The 20,125-nt window shown below is 37.1% G+C and overlaps 1 protein-coding gene across 6 annotated transcripts in view; it reads left to right on the forward strand.

Moving 5' to 3' along the window:
• Positions 1-20,125, forward strand: part of LOC134227976 (cadherin-23-like) — a 117,560-nt gene that overhangs the window by 9,182 nt on the left and 88,253 nt on the right. For all 6 annotated transcript variants that reach the window (XM_062709712.1, XM_062709705.1, XM_062709720.1 and 3 more), the window contains exons 3-6: positions 9,971-10,584; positions 10,925-11,190; positions 11,251-11,357; positions 11,417-11,596. In XM_062709712.1, coding sequence (XP_062565696.1) covers positions 9,971-10,584; positions 10,925-11,190; positions 11,251-11,357; positions 11,417-11,596 — 1,167 coding nt within the window. The remainder of the gene's footprint in view (positions 1-9,970; positions 10,585-10,924; positions 11,191-11,250; positions 11,358-11,416; positions 11,597-20,125) is intronic.

Consider the following 20,125-nt stretch of genomic DNA (forward strand, 5'->3'; position numbering starts at 1 on the left):
ACTTTCGCTCGTTGGGCTAAACTCGAAGCCCATCTAGTGAAAGACTTTCGTTAGTTGGGCTGAGATTTCATCTGTCAAATCAGCGAATACAATAGAAATTCAGAGCTGCCGTCATAATTTGACGTCCACCTTCGTTTTAAATGGGCTACACCCAACTAACGGACGCCCAACTAAATCGTAGCCCATCTAAAGATAGCCCAACGAGTGAAATTTGACTGTACATAAGGCAAAAATTATGAATCTAGGAGATTGGTGAAAATTATTGAAACATAAGTCCCTCATGATTTTTATCTTGAGCTCTTCAGATTTCATTGTTGGGACGTATGTCGTTCATTCGTTGCACATAAAGAATTTCATAAGACACCTATTGGTATTTGGTGCAAAGCCAATTTAAAGAAAATCATAATGTATCTTATGAAAAACATTTCAATGACCATGATAATTTTAATGTTACTCTGATTGGAAGGGACGCGTTTCAGTTAAGAGAATCATGTTCGCTCATTTTGTAAATCTTTTCGAGTCGTTCGGTTGACTTCAACATCGAGGGGATCTGAAGCGAAACTTAAGTGTTCTCAATCATAAGTGTTCAATGGAAAAATAATATTTGTACCAATACGTGCATGGAATCATTTTCAATTCGACGAAGAAGTAACTTTTAATCATGCAATCAACGATTCGAAGGAACTTAAGAACACGTTTGACACCACTTATTTTTTGTTTTCCCCTCGATTTCCTCGATACAGCCGAGAAGAGAACTTGAAACTACATGAATTATGCATATGTATGAACCAAAAAGCTGCAAAATTATCTTTTCAAATGAAGCACATGTTCACACAGTTGAAACATTTTTTCATTGAGCTCAAATTAAAAATTTATAATGTCACATTATGAACTGATTAATATATGAAAAATTGCAATATTGAAATCATAAACCTGCATTATGAATTAATTAAGATGCTTTATAGGAATTAAGAATTTCATTAGGCGAGATTATGGCTGCCAAGTACTACTGTTGCAAATCATAAGGTGGAGTTATGGATTGATTAATGTCCAGCATACAATATTCATAATGCATCACTGTGATTTTATAAATGTGCCTTAAGAAATTGTTATGGTTTGTATTGACTATGAATTTTTTTTTCATAATGTATCCTTTTGAATTTCAATCTTATAACTTGTGGCAAATTTCCAAAAGGCAGTATTATGCAGAGCATTAGTGATTAATCATAGATTTAATCATGATTAATGAATAATGGGTTATTTAATCATTATTCATTAATCATAACCATACAAAAAATACGATTCAATCATTAATCACTAATCGTTAATCATAGATTTTCACATTTAATCATTAATCACTAATCTTATTCATGATTGTTTTGAGTTCATTAATTAATCATTAATTTTAATCATTGCATACATCGCTTTTGTTCATTAATCTTTAATCATAATCATAACATTTTTATACCTTTTAATAACACAGTTTGGTAGAAAGGTTACTTGATTATTGATCACAATGCAAATCATTTAATTTGATTATTCATTATCATTAATCATTAATCATATCTATCGTTAATCATTAATCATACGCATATTGTGTCGACATTTAATCATGATCGGTAATCGTTAATCATACTCCAAACGTTTTATTCATTAATCATAATCGTTAATCATTGTCAAAAATTAATTTAATCGGTAATCATAATCATTAATCACTGTCAAAGATGAATAAATCATTAATCATAATCTTTAATCATAGAGTTGAATGATTTAATCATAACAAATTTAATCATTCATTGGAAGCTTTATTCATTAACGCTCTGGTATTATGATAATCGATAGATCATTTGCCTGAGTGTAGGGCCCCTTTTATTTATTATGTACATTAATGACATGCGACGGTCTTGCGTTATTGTGATATTAATTTGTTTGATTATTAAAATCTGGAAGAAGCGATTGAACACTTGAATGAAGATTTGCATTCTTTAAGTTGATGGTTGAAGTACAAACAGTTAAAATTGAATATTAGTAAAACAAAGTATCTGGTTATTTCGCGAAATCGTTCAATTGATAATGTCTCTGTGAAAATTGATGACGAGACACTTGATCGCGTACGGGAAATTAAATATCTTGGCGTGATTATTGATGATAAATTGAAATTTGACCAACATATTGACAATGTCATCAAGAAAATAGCCAAGCAATGAATCCTATGTCGACTGAAAAACGAATTTAATACAGCTAGTAAAATACAGTTACAAATTAACCATCTCTACTCACTTGGACTTTTGCCCTTCCATTTTGTTTTTAGCAAATCAAACACAAATATCGAGATTGCAGAGCTTACAGAGTAAGATTATGCGTTTGTTAAGATATAACACTCAGATTCACTCACTCATCTTTTTTTGTTTTTGTGTGATCGAATTGAAAGAGTAAGTGACATTCATAGATATAACACTAGAAACGCGGAAGATGTAAGAACACCTAACTTTTGCCATGGAGCGTCACAAAATTCTTTGTTTTTAAAGATATAAATGATTTCAATTCGATGCCTACACATATCAAACGTGCAACGATATTATCTTAATTCAAGATAGGGGGAATGACGGCTTTGGCAGGTTTTGTTCTATTATTGGCAGGGGTTTTTTTTATGACTGGCTAGGCTCAAATTTGGCCTAAGCATTCTTTGCATATCAAAGAATATTGTGGCCAAATTTCATAAAATTTTGCCGACAAAATCCCCTCTGCCAATAATAGAACAAAACCTGCCAAAGCCGTCTTTCCCCCTACTTTGTATTTCACACGTAAAAACAGTATTTTAAGCAGCTACTTAGTTGACTTTTTAAAAATCATTAATTATTTTATCATGACGAAGTTTGACCTACGGATATTTTGTTTGGACAATTGTATTTTTAATAATTAAGGCACTAATAAACTATTTCGTTCGCCTCGAATATGATGATGGATTTTATATTTATTGACGTAACTGTAATTTGACTTTTTTCTTGTGTAGTCTACAAAAGTTTTTAAATTTATGTACAGACTTGCGCTTTTTAAGCTGTTTTAATGATTCTGCGGATTAGTAATGGGCTACTAGTAGAGTTTTGTTTCCGCGGTTGATACCGAAACTTTTGATATCGACGGAGCGGTAACACAAGTTTTGATTTTGTTGACAACGACATAGTTTATTAGATTATTATTAATGCTTTCGAGTGGCTAACGTTACACATGTAATAACATGAAACACGATTCTTGGTGAAACTTTTGAAATATGTGCGAGAGATATCACATGTTTTGCATTTTTATGAACTCGAAGCATCACTACTGATACTTATGAGAATCTGTAGATGAAATAAACAGTTTTTTCACATTTCATATTTTTGCTGTATAGTAATGGAAAGTTATGAAATTTATATATGTACAGTAGACGTTCGATAACTGCAAGTCATTTAACTGCAGTGCTTTTTAACTGCAATTCGATAGTTGCATTTGGAGTTATCGGACCGCTAAACTTCAAACTGATGTCAGACTTGATGACAGCTGCATTGGGATGCACATTTAGATGCACTTTTATTGCATATGACGTCGATTGACAACCGTTTGACGTCTAGAATGCGTTGCAGTTATCGAACGGCATTCGTTAACTGCAAAATAAACATTTTGCAGCAGTGTCCAAGGGGGGGGGGGGGGGTTTCTGAACATTTATTTTTTCGAAAAAAAAAATTTCTTCTAAAAATGTTGTCTCTGGGGGGGTTTTATGCCCAAAACCACCCCCGTGGCTACGCCACTGTTTTGCAGTTATCGAACGGCTACTGTAATGGTAATCAGATCGTTTTTGTTTTGTTTTGCAAATCTGATTAAAATGTTGTTCAATTAAATTCAATTAATTATCTTTAAGATAAATCGTCAAGCTCAAACCTTTGTAGGGGTATGTGGCGGGACCATCATCATTATCATCATTTAGTATTTAGCCAATAGCTCATTCTAGAGGTTAAATTTCGAAATGTATCACTAAATAAATATACTAAATGAAAATAAGTGTTACACATTTCGAAATTTTGTCTCTGGAATGAGCTATTGGCTGATTACTAAATGGTATTAAAATGATTAGCCCAATCCCATAATTTTATCTGCAACAAATATGGTGTGGTAGGGTAAAGGATGTATTTTGGGCCACCCTTACGGGGGCTCTTATTTTGGACCACCAAGAAGAATTTGCACTCAGTGGTCCAAAATATGAGTCGTCGAACTGGTGGTCCAAAATACCTCCCTTATCCTGTTGAGCAAATTCAAAACTGCTATTATTTGTATCTTTCAAAGGCAAAACTGAAATCATGTCAATAAATGGTGTTTTTTATGCCAAAATATGGACTACCAATTGAATTTTATTCAAAAAAAAACGTCAGAACCGGCAACTTCTCATTGTACAGTAATCGTTCGCTTATTGAGGCACGACCTCACCCCAAGTATCGAATGCCGTTCGTTAATTGGAGCGTTTTGACAAGCGTCAATGTTGTTTACTTTTTGCATTGAACAAAGGAAAATTTTACGCGCCAGAAAATATTGATCCAACCAAACACGGAAACAAAACGTCAACGCGTTTTTGACATCACATTTTGACGTTTAGCTGCTTTTTAATTGGGTTTCGCTCCAATTAGCGAACCCCCAACTAGAAAAAAAACCCAACCAGCGAACGTTTACTGTACTTCTCTGTTGCAGATTGGGACAATCGTTTGTTGCGAGTTTGTCCTGTCAATTGCAAAAGAGGGCAATGTTGTTGCTATTGACAATGGATCAGTTTTACATTTGCTGATCGTAACCTCTATAACCTCTATTATTCATACCGATGAATTGTGTATGGGGCTGTTCATATACCACGTGGACAGTTTAGGATGGAAGGAGGAGTATGTCGATTGTCCACGGATCATATAAGTTTCTGAACAGCGTGGACCTGGGGGAGAAAGTACCTAAAACTGACCGAAAACTGCCCAGTCAACAAAAAGTCGTATATGATGCCTAGGGTGGCTCAAATTAGTATGGGAAAAACTTTTTTCAATTTTTTTGATGGGCCGCCCTCTTATTCGGTTCTATTTGATGCTCTGATGCCCTGGACAAAATTTCAGCCAAATCGGTCAACGTTTGGGCGATGCTAAACTCGTTGGAAGTTTATATGCAAAAATGTATGCAGAAACATTCAAAACAGTGAATTGCAGTTGGACGGCACAACTTACGATGAAGAACTATAATACTCATTCAGATCTTGAAGAATTTAATACAGAATGTTATGCAGAAAACCGCGAGAAGATTAGAGTTTGCCCGGCTAAGTTATTAGCATTTATCTGAAGTGGGGTTTGAGCAAATTTCGTTTCTTTTACCTTTGAAAAGAAATAAATTCACCCCTACAACACTCCAGTAAAATGCTAATATCTTTGCCTAATAAACTCTAATCTTCTCGCGGTTTTCAGCATATTATTCTGTATTAAATTCTACGAGAACTGAATGAGTATCATTGTTCTTGATCGTAAATTGTGCCGTCCAACTGCACTGTTTTTGGATGTTTCTGCATACATTTTTCCATATAAACCTCTAACGAGTTTAGCACCGCCCAAACGATGACCGATTTGGCTGAAATTTTGTCCAGAGCATCAGGGCATCCAATAGAGCCGAATAATAGGGCGGCCCATCAAAAAATTTGAAAAAGTGTTTTTTGAGCCACCCTAATGATGCCACATAAGATGCTAAAGTGGAGGCCATGTACGTACAAGTTGTGTGTAGAAGCACCTATATTGCCTCCTCTTTAGCATCTTATGTGGCACCATATACGACTTTGCTTTGACTGGGTGTCAACGTGGTATAGGGACAGCCTCTATGTAATAAATAGCGTATGTCATATGTACCAGAAAGTTAAGTAATGCAGAAAGGCGAACTTTTGAAATTGGTCACTTTTACGGATGTTCTGGATCTTTCGGAGGACCGTTTTGGGAATATTTAGGGATCACAAGGCACTTTTACTATTGATTGCACACACAATTCACCGGTATGTATGGCTACGAAAAAATCGCGAAGCTCTCAATTGAACCTTTGGAATTGACCACTTTTACGGATGTTCCGAATCTTCCGGATTCGTATCACACGAGATTAACACGTTGAAACTTTTATGTCCAAAAAAGTTGAGAAAATTTTTAATCGATGAATTTCTTCGACCGAGCCAGAAGTTTAACCCAGCATAGTAACGGGAGGGGTAACGGCTTCTTTAAATGGATGCATCTGCCCGGTATAGAGCGAAAGGAGTTGATAATGCCTTCTTTGGAAGAACGCGTCTGCCCGGTTTAAGGTAGAGGGAGGAGTAACGCCTTCTTTAAATGGATGCATCGGCCCGGTAGAAAGCGAAAGGAGTTGATAATTCCTTCCAAAAGAGAACTCGTCCGCTCGGTATAAGGCGAAGGGAAAGGTAACCTCTTCTTTAAATAGATGCATCTGCCCGGTCTAAGGCGAAAGGAGTTGATAATTCCTTCTTTAAGAGAACGCATCTACCCGGTATAAGTCGAAGGGATGAGTAACGCCTTCTTTAAATGGATGCATCTACCCGACATAAGACGAAATGAGTTGATAATGCCTTCTTTGAATGTATGCGTCTACCCGGTATAAGGCAAAAGGAGTTGATAAAACTCTACTTTAATAGAACGGAAATTCCCGGTATGAGGCGAAGAATGAGTGATTCTTTAAATGGTAGCGTCTGCCCGGTACAAAGCGAAGGGCGAAAGGAAGAAATAAAGGATTATTCATAAAAATTTCTATCCACAACAAAGTAAAGAAAGAAGATAATCCCTTCTTCATTATATCTGGCCCGTCTGCCAGATATAATAAAGAATTTGTAAGGGGCAATTAAAATTTTGGAAACTAATTCTACATATTCTGGGAGTCCTTCCTTAGCCGTGCGGGAAGATGCGTGGTTTCCAAGCAAGACTATGCTGAAGTAGGCTGTCCTAGTAACATTTTGGTTTTATGCTGGTTTTATAACACTCTTGAACAGTAAATTATAATTTTTATGAACGTTCTGCAACTTAAAATGTTACTTGGTTGGGTTCAACTTCTGGCCCGGTCTAGGAAATTTATCGTAAAAAAAAATTAGCTTTCTAGGTATAAAAGTTTCAACGTGTTAATCTCGTGTTAAACGAATGCAAAAAATGGTATCTTGGCTTAGAAACCTCGCAGGTTATAATTGTGGATATGTTGAATGAACAAAGGCTATTATTATTAATATTCCGCGAAATTGTACATTCCGCCAAAAGTCATTCGGCGAAAAGGTATAAACCACCAAATGTCGTACCGCGAAATGTTAACAGTCTCGTTAAATAACTAAGGTAAGTCAATTTTCAATTATTATCTAAACGTAGGTTCCTCCAGCACACAAATTGGAATCAGACATTTCATGCAGATACCATATTCATCGGATCCTGTGTTCCGTTTCGCAGTTTATGCTTGGCAGTCACACGTACGAAGAAAATAGCTGATAAATGATGCGCGCAAGTGTTGATGGCTAGAGGCCAGGGTTTGCAGAAATTGCTCTTAATAGATAACGAACAACGATAAAAGGAAGGCAAAACTGTTCCGAATCATAACAAGTCATGATAACAAATGTATCAAACTTGTATACAAGTGCAAAAAACATAAACGCCACAGAGAAGTGATGATTCTCGCTTTGTTCTCGCTCATTTCGTGTTGGAGACCGCACAGCTGTGTAGAACAAGTTGAAATGCATCATCAGATTCAGTTCTCTTCGCGTTTGGAGCGTTTTAAAAGAAATTTATCATGACCCAAGTAACCATGGAGCTATATATGCTTGCAAATAGTACGGCCATTAAAGTTGACTTAAAGTGGAAAAAGGCCCTTTTACGACCGAAATAATGCTTCATTACTTTGACATGTTGAAATAAAACATAAGTAATGCTTCGCTGCATTCGTAATGTTGAATTAGTGTATCGTTGCTTGACAGTTGATGAATAAATGCATCTGTACATCGTTAAAACTGATCTAATGCAATTCGCATTTAATATGCTGATCTGTGATTGATTACATGCAATAATTAATGCTTGGTGGTTACTTGGGGAGGTATAGCCTCCCGAATCAGATCTTTATCATGGCAGCTTGCATAACAAGTGTCTCACGGTGTTCTACATATCGTATATGTATACAGAGATGACAAGTGGGAGACTGTTACATTCTCTTTTGGATTCAATCCCTGCTGGAGGCCGATTGATACCGGATTTAAATTCGCCGGCCATTTAATCGGGAAAACAAAAGGAAAGGAACGACATACCGCACATGGCTATCCTACTGCAAAATAAAATAAAATATTGCGCAACCAAACATAAAAGAGAAAAAAAAAATGCTTATCAAAACTAAAAATTCTGATAACATTGATGGATTAAATGAAAATTGCGAAAAAAAATTGACGATCATGAAAGAAAACATGCGTCCCTTTCCTTGCTGCTAAAACCGAAATTAGGTGACAATGAAGTGAAATTATTTTACACGTCATGACGTAAAATTAGGTAAAACTTCGCTTACGTCACGACGTGTAATTATTATTGTTGAAAACAAGGTCATGTAATTTTGGAATCGGGCCGCTCCTTTTATGTGAATGCACATCAAGAGTTTTTAGTAGTTACAAGAGTTTTTTTTTGTAGATTCTCGCTGTACGCACATGGTTCGGAGTTTCTTGATTTCAAGATCAATAACCACGGCGGCTACGTCCTTACAGTCAATTAGGCTAAGGGGAAGAAAATTTGTTCGACGCTCATTGCTACAAGAGACCGAGGAATCCTCTGCATCTCCATGAGCGCACTGGAGAGGAATAGTACGTTAGATGGAAGGAAATCTATTGAAAATCGCCTTGGTAAGCGACTAATTAGTTTTTTTCATGATGATACAATGACGGAAAAGCAACGCGTGTCTAACGTATTTTCCCGAAGACTGATTCGATATCTTAACTACTTCTAAAACGACGACTAATACTAAGTTGGGTTTTCATTAATTATTCCTAATCGATAAAGTCTATACCTCGAACCAAAGAGAATCCAGCTCAACGCGCATTGCTCTTATCTCTTCGAGGATCTCCTGCTGGAGATTTTTTCTCGTCTGCAGGTGGGTGCAGTTGTAATTGACCTTTTTTTCTGCATTACGTGTTCGGTAGCTGGAGTTGCAGTGCTGTTCACTGATGCATTTGGTTCAACATTTTGGAAGGTCATACCTCCTATCTTCTACTATCGGGTGATTATCCTAGCTTGCATTACAGCGGACTTCTGTGTGATCAAAAGATTGTCAATAGTCAAAGCACTGAATTGGAGAAGGGTAGTAGGGTCGAGAAGGGCACTTCAAGAAACCGAATAGGTGTATTCCGGTCTTGAGGTTCCGCGAATGATGAGAACCAGCAGAGAGGTGTTAGTCCTCTCTTTACCAACCTTCTTTAAGGTACGATGTACCTCATCACAACCTTGTACGTCCAGTTTTGCACGCAATTCTTCAACACTCGAACACATCCCGACATTTGACCCGTTATGAACCGAATGAAGGATGATCTGAACCGCAAAACCATCGTCTAGCTTCTCCATTTTAACCACTTTTCGAAGTGGATTTGGCTTCTAACCTTAACAGCATAGGTACTGCTTTCAACTTCCGGGAAGGCTGCGTCAGTATTTCCGCCTAGAGAAATGATATACGAACCCCTTGATCATAAAGGTAGTCATTGTAAGGGATTCGTAAATCGTCGTATTCATCCCTGGGATCCATGAACACGGAAAGGTTCGCCTTGCGTGGCTCCCATCGATTTTCATGATTGTGGAAGATCTAGAGTGAGAGGTTCTCCCCCCGGGGGGGATAGATCTCGCCGACATCAAACCTCCACACACCACAATTTTGAAACCGCACTTGTTTTGCATTAAAATTGCTATTGTGTTTCTTCTTTCAGATATCATTAATTCTGCTATCCTTCCTGTGTCGATGCCCTGCTACACCTGCAGGGGAATGGACTTTGCCGTATCTCACATCTCTCGAACCCGAAAAGGTTGTCATCGGCGAATACTTAGACGATGTCCGGGAACAAACCATCACGGTGTGGGAAGAAATGGACACCCCGATTCGGATAGCCAAGATTAACTACAAGGGCAACAATCTCACGGTTGGAAACAAACCAACGCACCTAGCATTGATTCAGGACACCGATTGGTATCTTGAAATTACCAGTCGTATGGACTACGAACAAGAATCACATCGATTGTCTTCTATAACTCTTGTCATCGAGGGTAACGTTTTAAATACGTTTACTGTGGTGAGCAATTTAGTCAACATTCTGGACAATGCTCCTTCAATGTATAGCGAAGGAAATTGCAGAATTCCAGAGTACGAGGAAGACTTCCTGTCCGATTGTCAGTTCACAGTGCACCACGCTGACGGTTTCAATCAAAATGATATCGAAGGAAAATATACAAACGAATTAAAATTTGAGATATCTGAATTTAACGATACCTTTGAAATGGAGCAAACAATTGTTCAGGGTGAGTTCAACCAGCTGTTTAATCTGAGGTAAGATTTACATATCTGTACACCCAATCAGCGACTGTTTGATTTTCAAATAATTCTGTATGAGAACCTACCAAAACCTGTATAGGAACTGGGCATATGTGAAATTGTTAGATTCACATACAAAAATGTAAGCTCACAAACAAATATTGTAAGAAAAGCTTGCGAAATCGTAAGGACTCATACAATAATTGTATAAGAATCTAGCTTTTTCGCATATGCCCAGTTCTTATGCAGGTTTTGGTAGATTCTTATACAGAAAAGATAAAAAATCTAACAATCACCGGTTGGGTGTAAAACAGGAATTGAGGAATATAACTACCGAAAAATTTCCCATGTACAGTGTCATCCAAGGTTTAAATTATGCTGATCGAGCGGTTTACACCTTTTCGATCACTGTTCACGACCTGCATCGGACCCACAACTTCACCCTAAGCACTGTAGTACAGGTTCAGAATGTGGAGAGCCGAGTTCCGATTTTCACGCATCCATTTACTACACAGCGGATTACGGAGAAGACGTCATTCAACACAACAGTCACAGCAATCGACGGAGATACGGGAATTAACGCCCCCATTTGTTATGAGCTGGAAACCGAAGTACCTGAATGTGAATGACCTGAGATTATTTCAAAGTAATATCCTAATTGAGAATTGTGTTGTTCAACAGATGCTGAATACTTCAGTATAATGCTCGATGAGGATGCTAAACATGGAATATTGCAAGTGAAACCTATTGATCGGGATGTGGAGAAAAATGAGTACTATCAGTTTAAGGTTTTTGGTTGCATTTATTTGGTTTTAAAACGTTGATATCTCATTTTCTCAATTTCCAGATTATGGCCTATAAGTGCCACAACCAAATGTACAATATTACTAGTGAAGCTGCTATAATTCTAGATGACCTTAATGATAACGCACCAACGTTCAATGTAACGCCGCATAGTTTAGAATTTTGGGAAAATACCTTAATGGAACTGCCATTCGACTACTTCTACATTGAGGATATTGATTTGGTAAGTGGCGACAATCTGGACATTTGTCAATTCAACAGTTATTCATCCTAGCATTTTGAAAAACCTTTTCTGCGCAAACACTTTCTTTGTTCACTTTACCTTTTGATTACTACTAAGTCATACTGACGGATACCCAAGCAAAGTTTGAAATCAAAATTTGCTGTCATGATGTCATTTACTTGATTACCGTCAACTGGGGGGAATTTGATCACTGAGGTGAAGATGATCATTTGATGTGTCAGTCAAAAGTGCCAATTTTTTTTATGAAACGGTAGTCAACAATATTCTCAGTTCAAGTAATGTTACCGCTAGGTAGAAATCCGAGTTTTTCGATTATAATCATGAAAATGTATTTTGTGGAAGAAAGAGAGAGATAGTCATAAATGACGCTATTTTCTTTTCAAATATTGACTTCGTAGACTTCTTTACGTAGGAAATTCAACATGTATACAAATAACCTAGTGTATTTTGACTACTAGGTCATAATGATTTTAGTAGAGCTGTCTTGATCAACTTCACCCCAAACCAGATTACTCAAAAAATGTGTGATAATTCAATTTATTTTAATAAATGCGAACGTATTTCAGAAAACTAAAGTTGTTGATTATTGCAACGTATAGCAGTACGTGTTTTGAAAATATTTGTTTCGATTTAAAATGTAAACACACATTGTTATTGCATGTTTTGTCTTAAAAATGATCATCTTCCCCCTAGTTGACGGTACTCCAGTTAATCTCGTTTTGTATTAACGGTTAACACAGCAAAAACGATACCATATTTTTATACTGTCTAGTCTAGTCTACACATCACTTGGAAGAATCCTGGAAAATGATAAAATCGACTATTTCTATCATTTTTCTTGTCATTATTTATGTTTGGAGCACATCATTGATGTAGTTCAAACATAAAAGCGGCCTACGGTGCAGTGTTGTTGAATATCTTCTTCTATCTATCTATCTATATCTTCTTCTTTTTTTTTTTCACTAATTTTATTTGTTAATTATCTAATACATGCATTCATCTCTTAGACTAGGTGTTCCGTGTTTTCTTAACACTATCATCCTTATTTGCTATGTTATACTTTTAGTTATTATTAATACATTTCAATTGCCTCTGGCAGTTAGAATTTTTCCTCTGGTTGAATTAAACCATGTAGGAATTACAATGTTTTCTACTTAAACTAAACTTAACCTAATTTATACTAAGGGTACAAGGAGCTAATCGTTGCAATAGAAGATTGCAACGATTTTTGTCTAAAATTGGAAATTATTTTGTTGGACATTTGTTGCAATGTCTCAATATTAGAAATTCTATGAAGTTCATTGGTACTATACCACGGAGGCAACTTCAGAATCATTTTCAGAATTTTATTTTGAATCCTCTGAAGTGCCTTCTTTCTGGTATTGCAGCAACTAGTCCATATTGGCACAGCATACAACATGGCAGGTCTAAAAATTTGTTTGTAAATCAAAAGTTTGTTCTTAAGACAAAGTTTTGATTTTCTGTTTATAAGTGGATATAGACACTTAATATATTTGTTACATTTGGCTTGAAGGCCTTCAATGTGATTTTTAAAAGTTAATTTTTGATCTAGTAGAAGTCCTAAATATTTAGCTTCGCTAGACCAATTAATTGGAACCCCATTCATAGTGACAATATGTCTGCTAGAAGGTTTCAAATAAGAAGCTCTCGGCTTATGTGGGAAAATTATAAGCTGAGTTTTAGAAGCATTCGGGGAAATTTTCCATTTTTGCAAGTAAGTGGAGAAAATATCCAAACTTTTTTGCAATTTACTACAAATGACACGAAAGCTACGCCCTTTGGCTGAGAGACCTGTGTCATCTGCAAACAAAGATTTTTGACACCCTGGTGGTAAATCAGGTAAGTCAGAAGTAAAAATGTTATACAAAATGGGCCCCAGTATGCTGCCTTGGGGAACACCAGCTCTTACAGGTAATCTATCAGATTTAGAATTCTGATAGTTTACCTGCAGTGAGCGATCTGATAAATAATTTTGGATCAGTTTAATAATGTACAGAGGAAAATTAAAATTCATCAATTTTACAATCAAACCTTCATGCCAAACACTGTCAAATGCTTTCTCTATATCAAGAAGAGCAACTCCAGTCGAATATTCTTTAGATTTGTTGAGCCGAATAAAAAACTCCTCATAACTGATGAGTGGTTGAATGCCCATGGCGAAAACCAAATTGCTCATCAGCAAAAATAGAATTGTCATTAATATGAACCATCATTCTATTTAAAATAATCTTTTCAAACAGTTTGCTTATTGAAGAAAGCAAACTGATTGGGCGATAACTAGAAGTCTCAGCTGGATTTTTGTCCGGCTTCAAAATTGGAACAACTTTGGCGTTTTTCCATTTATCTGGGAAGTATGCCAATTGACAACATTTGTTAAATAAATTAACCAAAAAGGATAAAGAACTCTCAGGAAGTTTTTTGATAAGTATGTAGAAAATACCATCATCACCCGGTGCTTTCATATTTTTAAATTTTCTAGTAATAGATCTCACTTCATCCAAATTAGTTCCCAACGAAGGGTCAAAAACATTGTCTTGGTTGAGAATGTTTTCGAAGCTTCGTGTAACCTGATCCTCAATTGGACTAATGAGACCTAGACTAAAATTATGGGCACTCTCGAACTGCTGAGCAAGTTTTTGAGCCTTTTCACCATTTGTTAATAAAATTTTATTTTCCTCTTTAAGCGCTGGAATTGGCTTTTGAGGTTTTTTAAGAATTTTCGTTAATTTCCAAAAGGGTTTCGAACTGGGATCCAACTTCGAGACATTATTCTCAAAGTTGGTATTTCTCAGAATAGCGAAACGTTTTTTAATTTCATTTTGCAAATCTCGCCAAATAACTTTCAAAGCGGGATCGCGAGTTCTTTGGTATTGCCTTCGCCTCACATTTTTAAGACGGATCAGTAGCTGAAGATCGTCGTCAATAATAATGGAGTTGAATTTGTCAAAGATACGAGAGCGTTATCAATATCACTTTTGGTATCGAGAGGAATATCAACATCAAAATTCCTATCGATATACGTTTTATATAAATCCCAATCAGCTCTATGATAATTAAAAGTAGAGCTGATTGGATTATAAATGGCTTCTTGTGAGATTTCAAATGTCACAGGAAGGTGATCAGAGTCAAAGTCAGCATGAGTTACCAATTGGCCACACAGCTGACTTGAATCCGTTAAAACTAAATCAATTGTAGAAGGATTTCGACTGGAAGAAAAACAAGTAGGGCCATTGGGATATTGAATAGTATAATATCCCGCAGAACAATCTTCAAATAAAATTTTGCCGTTGGAATTGCTTTGAGCATTATTCCATGAACGGTGTTTGGCATTGAAGTCACCAATTACGAAGAATCTTGATTTGTTGCGAGTCAGAATTTGAAGATCAGCTTTCAACAAATTCTTTTGCTGCCCATTGCATTGAAAAGGCAAGTAGGCTGCAATGAAGGAAAATTGTCCAAAATTTGTTTCAACAGAAACTCCCAAGGTTTCAAAAACTTTGGTTTCAAACGATGAAAATAATTTATGTTTGATACGTCTATTAATGACAATGGCGACCCCACCACAGGCGCTGTCAAGACGATCATTTCTGTAGATGAAATAATTTGGATCTCGTTTAATGGAGAGTCCTGGTTTTAAATAGGTTTCAGTTATAATGGCAATATGCACATTATGAACTGTTAGGAAGTTGAATAATTCATCTTCCTTACCCTTTAGAGAGCGGGCATTCCAATTTAGAACTTTCACACAATTATTTAGATCCATTAAAACGGAGTCCGATAACAATTTTTTGTATGTACTTTATACCAACCTGAACAGCTTCTGGTATGGTATTTGCTTTGAACATTGCATCAATCATGTGATGCAATTGTTCAGTTAAAAAATCAAAATCGGAAGCAGTCATGCTACCTGAATCGGCAACATGACCATTATTTTCCGTTGGGACATGGGTATAAACCTTATTTTGAGAAGAGAAATTTTGTCTACCAGCAGCGATGTTTGCATACGTAGGTACATTCGAAAAATTGGAATTTACTGCTTGCTACCCGTTGACGAGCGGCAAAATTTGTTTGTGAATTGTGGTGGGTATGAATTGCTCGACCGGTGGTTTCGAAATTTGAGCGTTTGAAAAATTTCTACCCGTCGAATCTGGGATCCGATTGGAATTTCCCGTCATCAATTTTGCACGGGATTTCACAACTTGTTTGCGTGAAGGGCATTCCCAGAAATTGGATTTATGATTGCCCCCACAATTTGCGCACTTAAATTTATTGGAATCTTCTCTCACAGGACATGCGTCCTTGGCGTGAGAGGTTCCACCACAAATCATGCATTTAGCATCCATGTGACAATGTTTGGTTCCATGACCCCACTTTTGGCACTTACGGCACTGGGTGGGGTTTTGGAAATTTCCCCCAGGACTGCGGAAATGTTCCCATGTAACACGGACATGAGACATAATACAGGCCTTTTCCAAACTTTTCATATTATTTAGTTCACTTTTGTTAAAATGAACTAAATAAAATTCTTGAGAAATGCCCCTCTGGGAAGTACCAGAGTGGGATTTCTTTTTCATCTTAATTACTTGGACTGGTGAAAATCCAAGTAATTGAGAAATTTCAATTTTAATCTCATCCAGTGATTTGTCATCACTGGGGAGACCTTTCAAGACGACTTTGAACAATCGCTCAGTTTTGTCGTCGTATGTGAAGTATTTATGACGCTTCTCAGTTAAATAGTGAAGAAGACGTTTGCGATCGTCAAAGGATCCCGGCAAAACGCGGCAGTCACCCTTCCTAGCAATCTGAAATGAAACCTTGATCCCCTGAAGGTTACTAAAAATCTCATTCCGGAAGCCAGAAAACTCGGCAACAGATACCACAATTGGCGGAATCCTTTGCTTTTTCGCATGAATCGAATCACCTGGGCTAGAGGTATATTCGATTTGCTCAATTTCATCATTAATCAAATCGAACTGATTGCTCAGTTCGATTGGAGAAGAATTATTTCCGATATTAGAGTTAGAAGGAATATCTGAATTCTCCAGCTTCCTTCTATTTTTTCCGCGCTTTGGCAGGACGGTCTTGAAACCTTGTTTCTTTGAAGGAAGTGGAGAATTCAGAGACTCCCTTCCTCTTGTTTTATTAATGCTCATGGCTGAGCGTGGAGACGTGACCTGCTAAGAGGTTTTTCCCAGAACGGTGTCCCTGCAGGATTACCACCGCTTGTCGGAATTTTACTTCCGCAAACGGGTCCAACGTAAAACGAAGGCACGGGTCCTTGCAAAGATCGTAACGGGATCAGTGGGTACAAATAGCGCTAAGAAGCACCGTTGAAATTAAAATAGCTTCGGGTAGTATTAAAAACTTCCTTCCGCAAAGAGAGAAAGAACCGCACAGCACGAAAGCACGATGCGGTCTGATCTTCTTCTTCTTTTTCTTCTATCTTTCTTCTATCTATATATATAAAAACCAATCTATGTATGTATGTTCGCTAACTACTTCTGAACCACTTGGCCGATTTTAACCAAATTTGGTTCACACATTCTCTATCCTCAGAAGAAGTTAACAAAGGGGTGGGATGGTCATTTGGAAAAGGGGGAGGGTTGGTGGGATGGGGTTTGTTTAGAAAACGAACAATTCAGTGTAACTTTCAACTCCCAGGACCGATTTCAACCAAATTTTGTACACATATGCACTATGGCAGAGCTTTTAATATTCGATTATTTTTTATGAAGCCCATGGGCCTTCTTTGTCACTTCACTTCTAAACATATTCATATTCGGCTCTGCACCGTCAATTTTCAGAATGAATATAGCTCAGTGAGTGTTTATTTGAATATCACAATTTATTAAATATTCGTAAAACTGAACACATGTTTAATTATTTAAATAAATACACGCATAGATCTATTCCAAATGCTCAATTGAGCATTGTTTTTTCGTCAGTTTTGTTATAACTTTGAAGCACCTGCAAACCTGGCTCAAACCTTCTAACACCAGCATGTCAGTAGAGCTTGAGGGCTACAAGATTATCAGATCTGATCGTCAAAATAAGAAAAAATCCAGAAGAGGTGGAGTCGCCTTTTATTTGAGGAAAAACATCAAATACTCTGTAATCACAAAATCTGAAAAAGAAAGCGAAATTGACTGTTTGTTTATCAAATTAAAAAAGGCTAATTTAGTCTGTGGAGTCGTGTATAAACCCCCAGACGTTGCAATAACGAAACTCGATGCAATTTTTAGCATTGTTTCTGAAATTGCATAGAGATGGGCAAAATGGCTCACCTTATTGAGCGATCCGGAATCGTTCCGCTCAATAAAGTGAACTAGCTCATCTGAACGGTTCATCCGCTCACTAAATTTTATGAAGCATATTTAATAAAGCGAAATATAATAGATTTTTTTAGTTCAGTTCAGTGGTTATTTACTTTATGGTATTAATATAATAAGGGTCGTACACTAATAACGTAAGAAATTTTTCTGGGTTTTTCGATACCCCCTCCCCCCATGTAAGATTTTTCCCATAAAAATGATTTTTTGTTTATATAGCGCGTAAGAAAACAGCAGAACCCCCTCCCCCAAAAGTGCTTACGTAATTTGTGTACGCCCCTAAGAAAGAGATTGATTTTTTCGTTGAGACTTCGCCTCTATCGTACCAACGCATGTTTTCAATTACCCTAATAAAATTATAATATTTTACCGCATAGGATAGATCACTAAAGCACTACATGGCTAATAAATAAGCTGCAGTGCACCAACACTCCTTTTAACAACGCCTGTCTGTCTTACTGGTACTGCCTCGTCTGATGTCTCCATTGACTTTCAGTCATATATAAATTATACAGATGAACTAATATGAAGGACATATTTATCAAGCAATAATCATTGACAGAAGGTTATTCTTACAAAATTCATTCTTGTTATTCGCGTTATACGATTTGACAGGGCAAGTCAATTGAACAATTCAGTTCAATTCAATTGACTTGCCAAAAGTTGAACTTGTTCAACTTTCTTTCCGTTCAATTGAGTTGAATGAAGGCGTTTAGACGTTCAATTCAAACGACTTGTTCTTCACTTGTCTAAACATAACATTAGTCTTATATAAATACTCGCACAGCACACGCTTGCTACATTCGACGACATGGAATTGCGCGCATTTTGCTGTTTCCCATTCGACTTTGCAGCCCGTACATTTGTTTCCATTTCCATCGTTACCGCTCTCGAACTGTTTGCCGATACAAAACAGAAACGCGCATACACTCACGTACGTGCTCAAGCTACCGCTAAGCATCAAACACGCCACGACGCCGATATTCTGAAACACATCAACTGCACGCTCTCACTCCACTCTCTTGTTTCGTGTGAACCTATTTCTGTTAGTTCGTTCGTTCATGAAAAGAACCATTTCTTCAGCACAGTCAGATCTGCACTGTGCAAAAGCGCGCTCCTGCTCCACGCTCTTTTGTTTTGGTTCGTTCGTTCGCTCAAAACCCTTTCCTCGGCTCAGCCAGACTGCGCTGGGTAAATAGCTCTTTTGCGCTCGCGCTCCACGCTCATTCATTCGTTCGTTAGTGTGGCGCAATGAATAAACTACCAGCATTACTGTAGTAAGCAGTTTCAAGCGTTTGTGTGGAAAGAACTACCATTCGTTAAAAAGGAGCGACCGCTTTCTCAGTCGCGTAGAAGAACTAGTTCTTTTGAACCGTTCACGAGCGGGCTGCCCACCTCTATACAGAACCCAACATTCTGATGACAGGCGATTTTAACATAAATTTGAAGATGGAAAATTCTAACAATACATTGAAACTGATCGACTATTTAAGTGCATTATCATTCAAGCTAATTCCCACTCATCCAACTTGCCACAGGCCCGGTTCTGCATCAACCATTGATATACATATTTACAGGTAATTGCACTCAGAACTTAAACAACGTTTATCAATCGTCTATGGGTGGAATCAGTGATCACGATTTCATTTGCATTGATTACAAATTTAAGCTTCCTAAAACTTGTGCTGATGTTTACTGGACACGTGATTATCACAAAATAGATCAATCCTCTTTCTTGGCAGATTTGCGCTGCGTAGATTTTGATGCTGTACTCAACTATGCAGAGATTAATGTGAAACTAAAATGCTTCAATGACCTATTTTTCGCCATTCTTGATAAGCATGCCCCGCTCAGGAAAAAAACGGTCAAAGATCCAAGCACTCCTTGGATCAACACTCGTATCCATCGATTGATTAAAAATCGGTCCAAAGCTTATGAATGTTGGAAACACGATAGAGAGTGAGAGTAAATGGAGAAATTTCACCTGTCTTCGCAACTTAACAAATCGAGAGGTCAAACGTACGAAACGAGAATATTTCTCCTCCCAACTAAGCGCTGACCTTCCTGCTAAGCAACTTTGGAAAAACATTAAACGATTAGGCTTAAAACAAACAAATAATAATATGGGTGGAGGGGATGTTAATGCAGATACCCTCAA

Source organism: Armigeres subalbatus, chromosome 1 (genome assembly GCF_024139115.2).
Source record: "Armigeres subalbatus isolate Guangzhou_Male chromosome 1, GZ_Asu_2, whole genome shotgun sequence".
Classification (NCBI taxonomy): Eukaryota; Metazoa; Arthropoda; class Insecta; order Diptera; family Culicidae; genus Armigeres; species Armigeres subalbatus.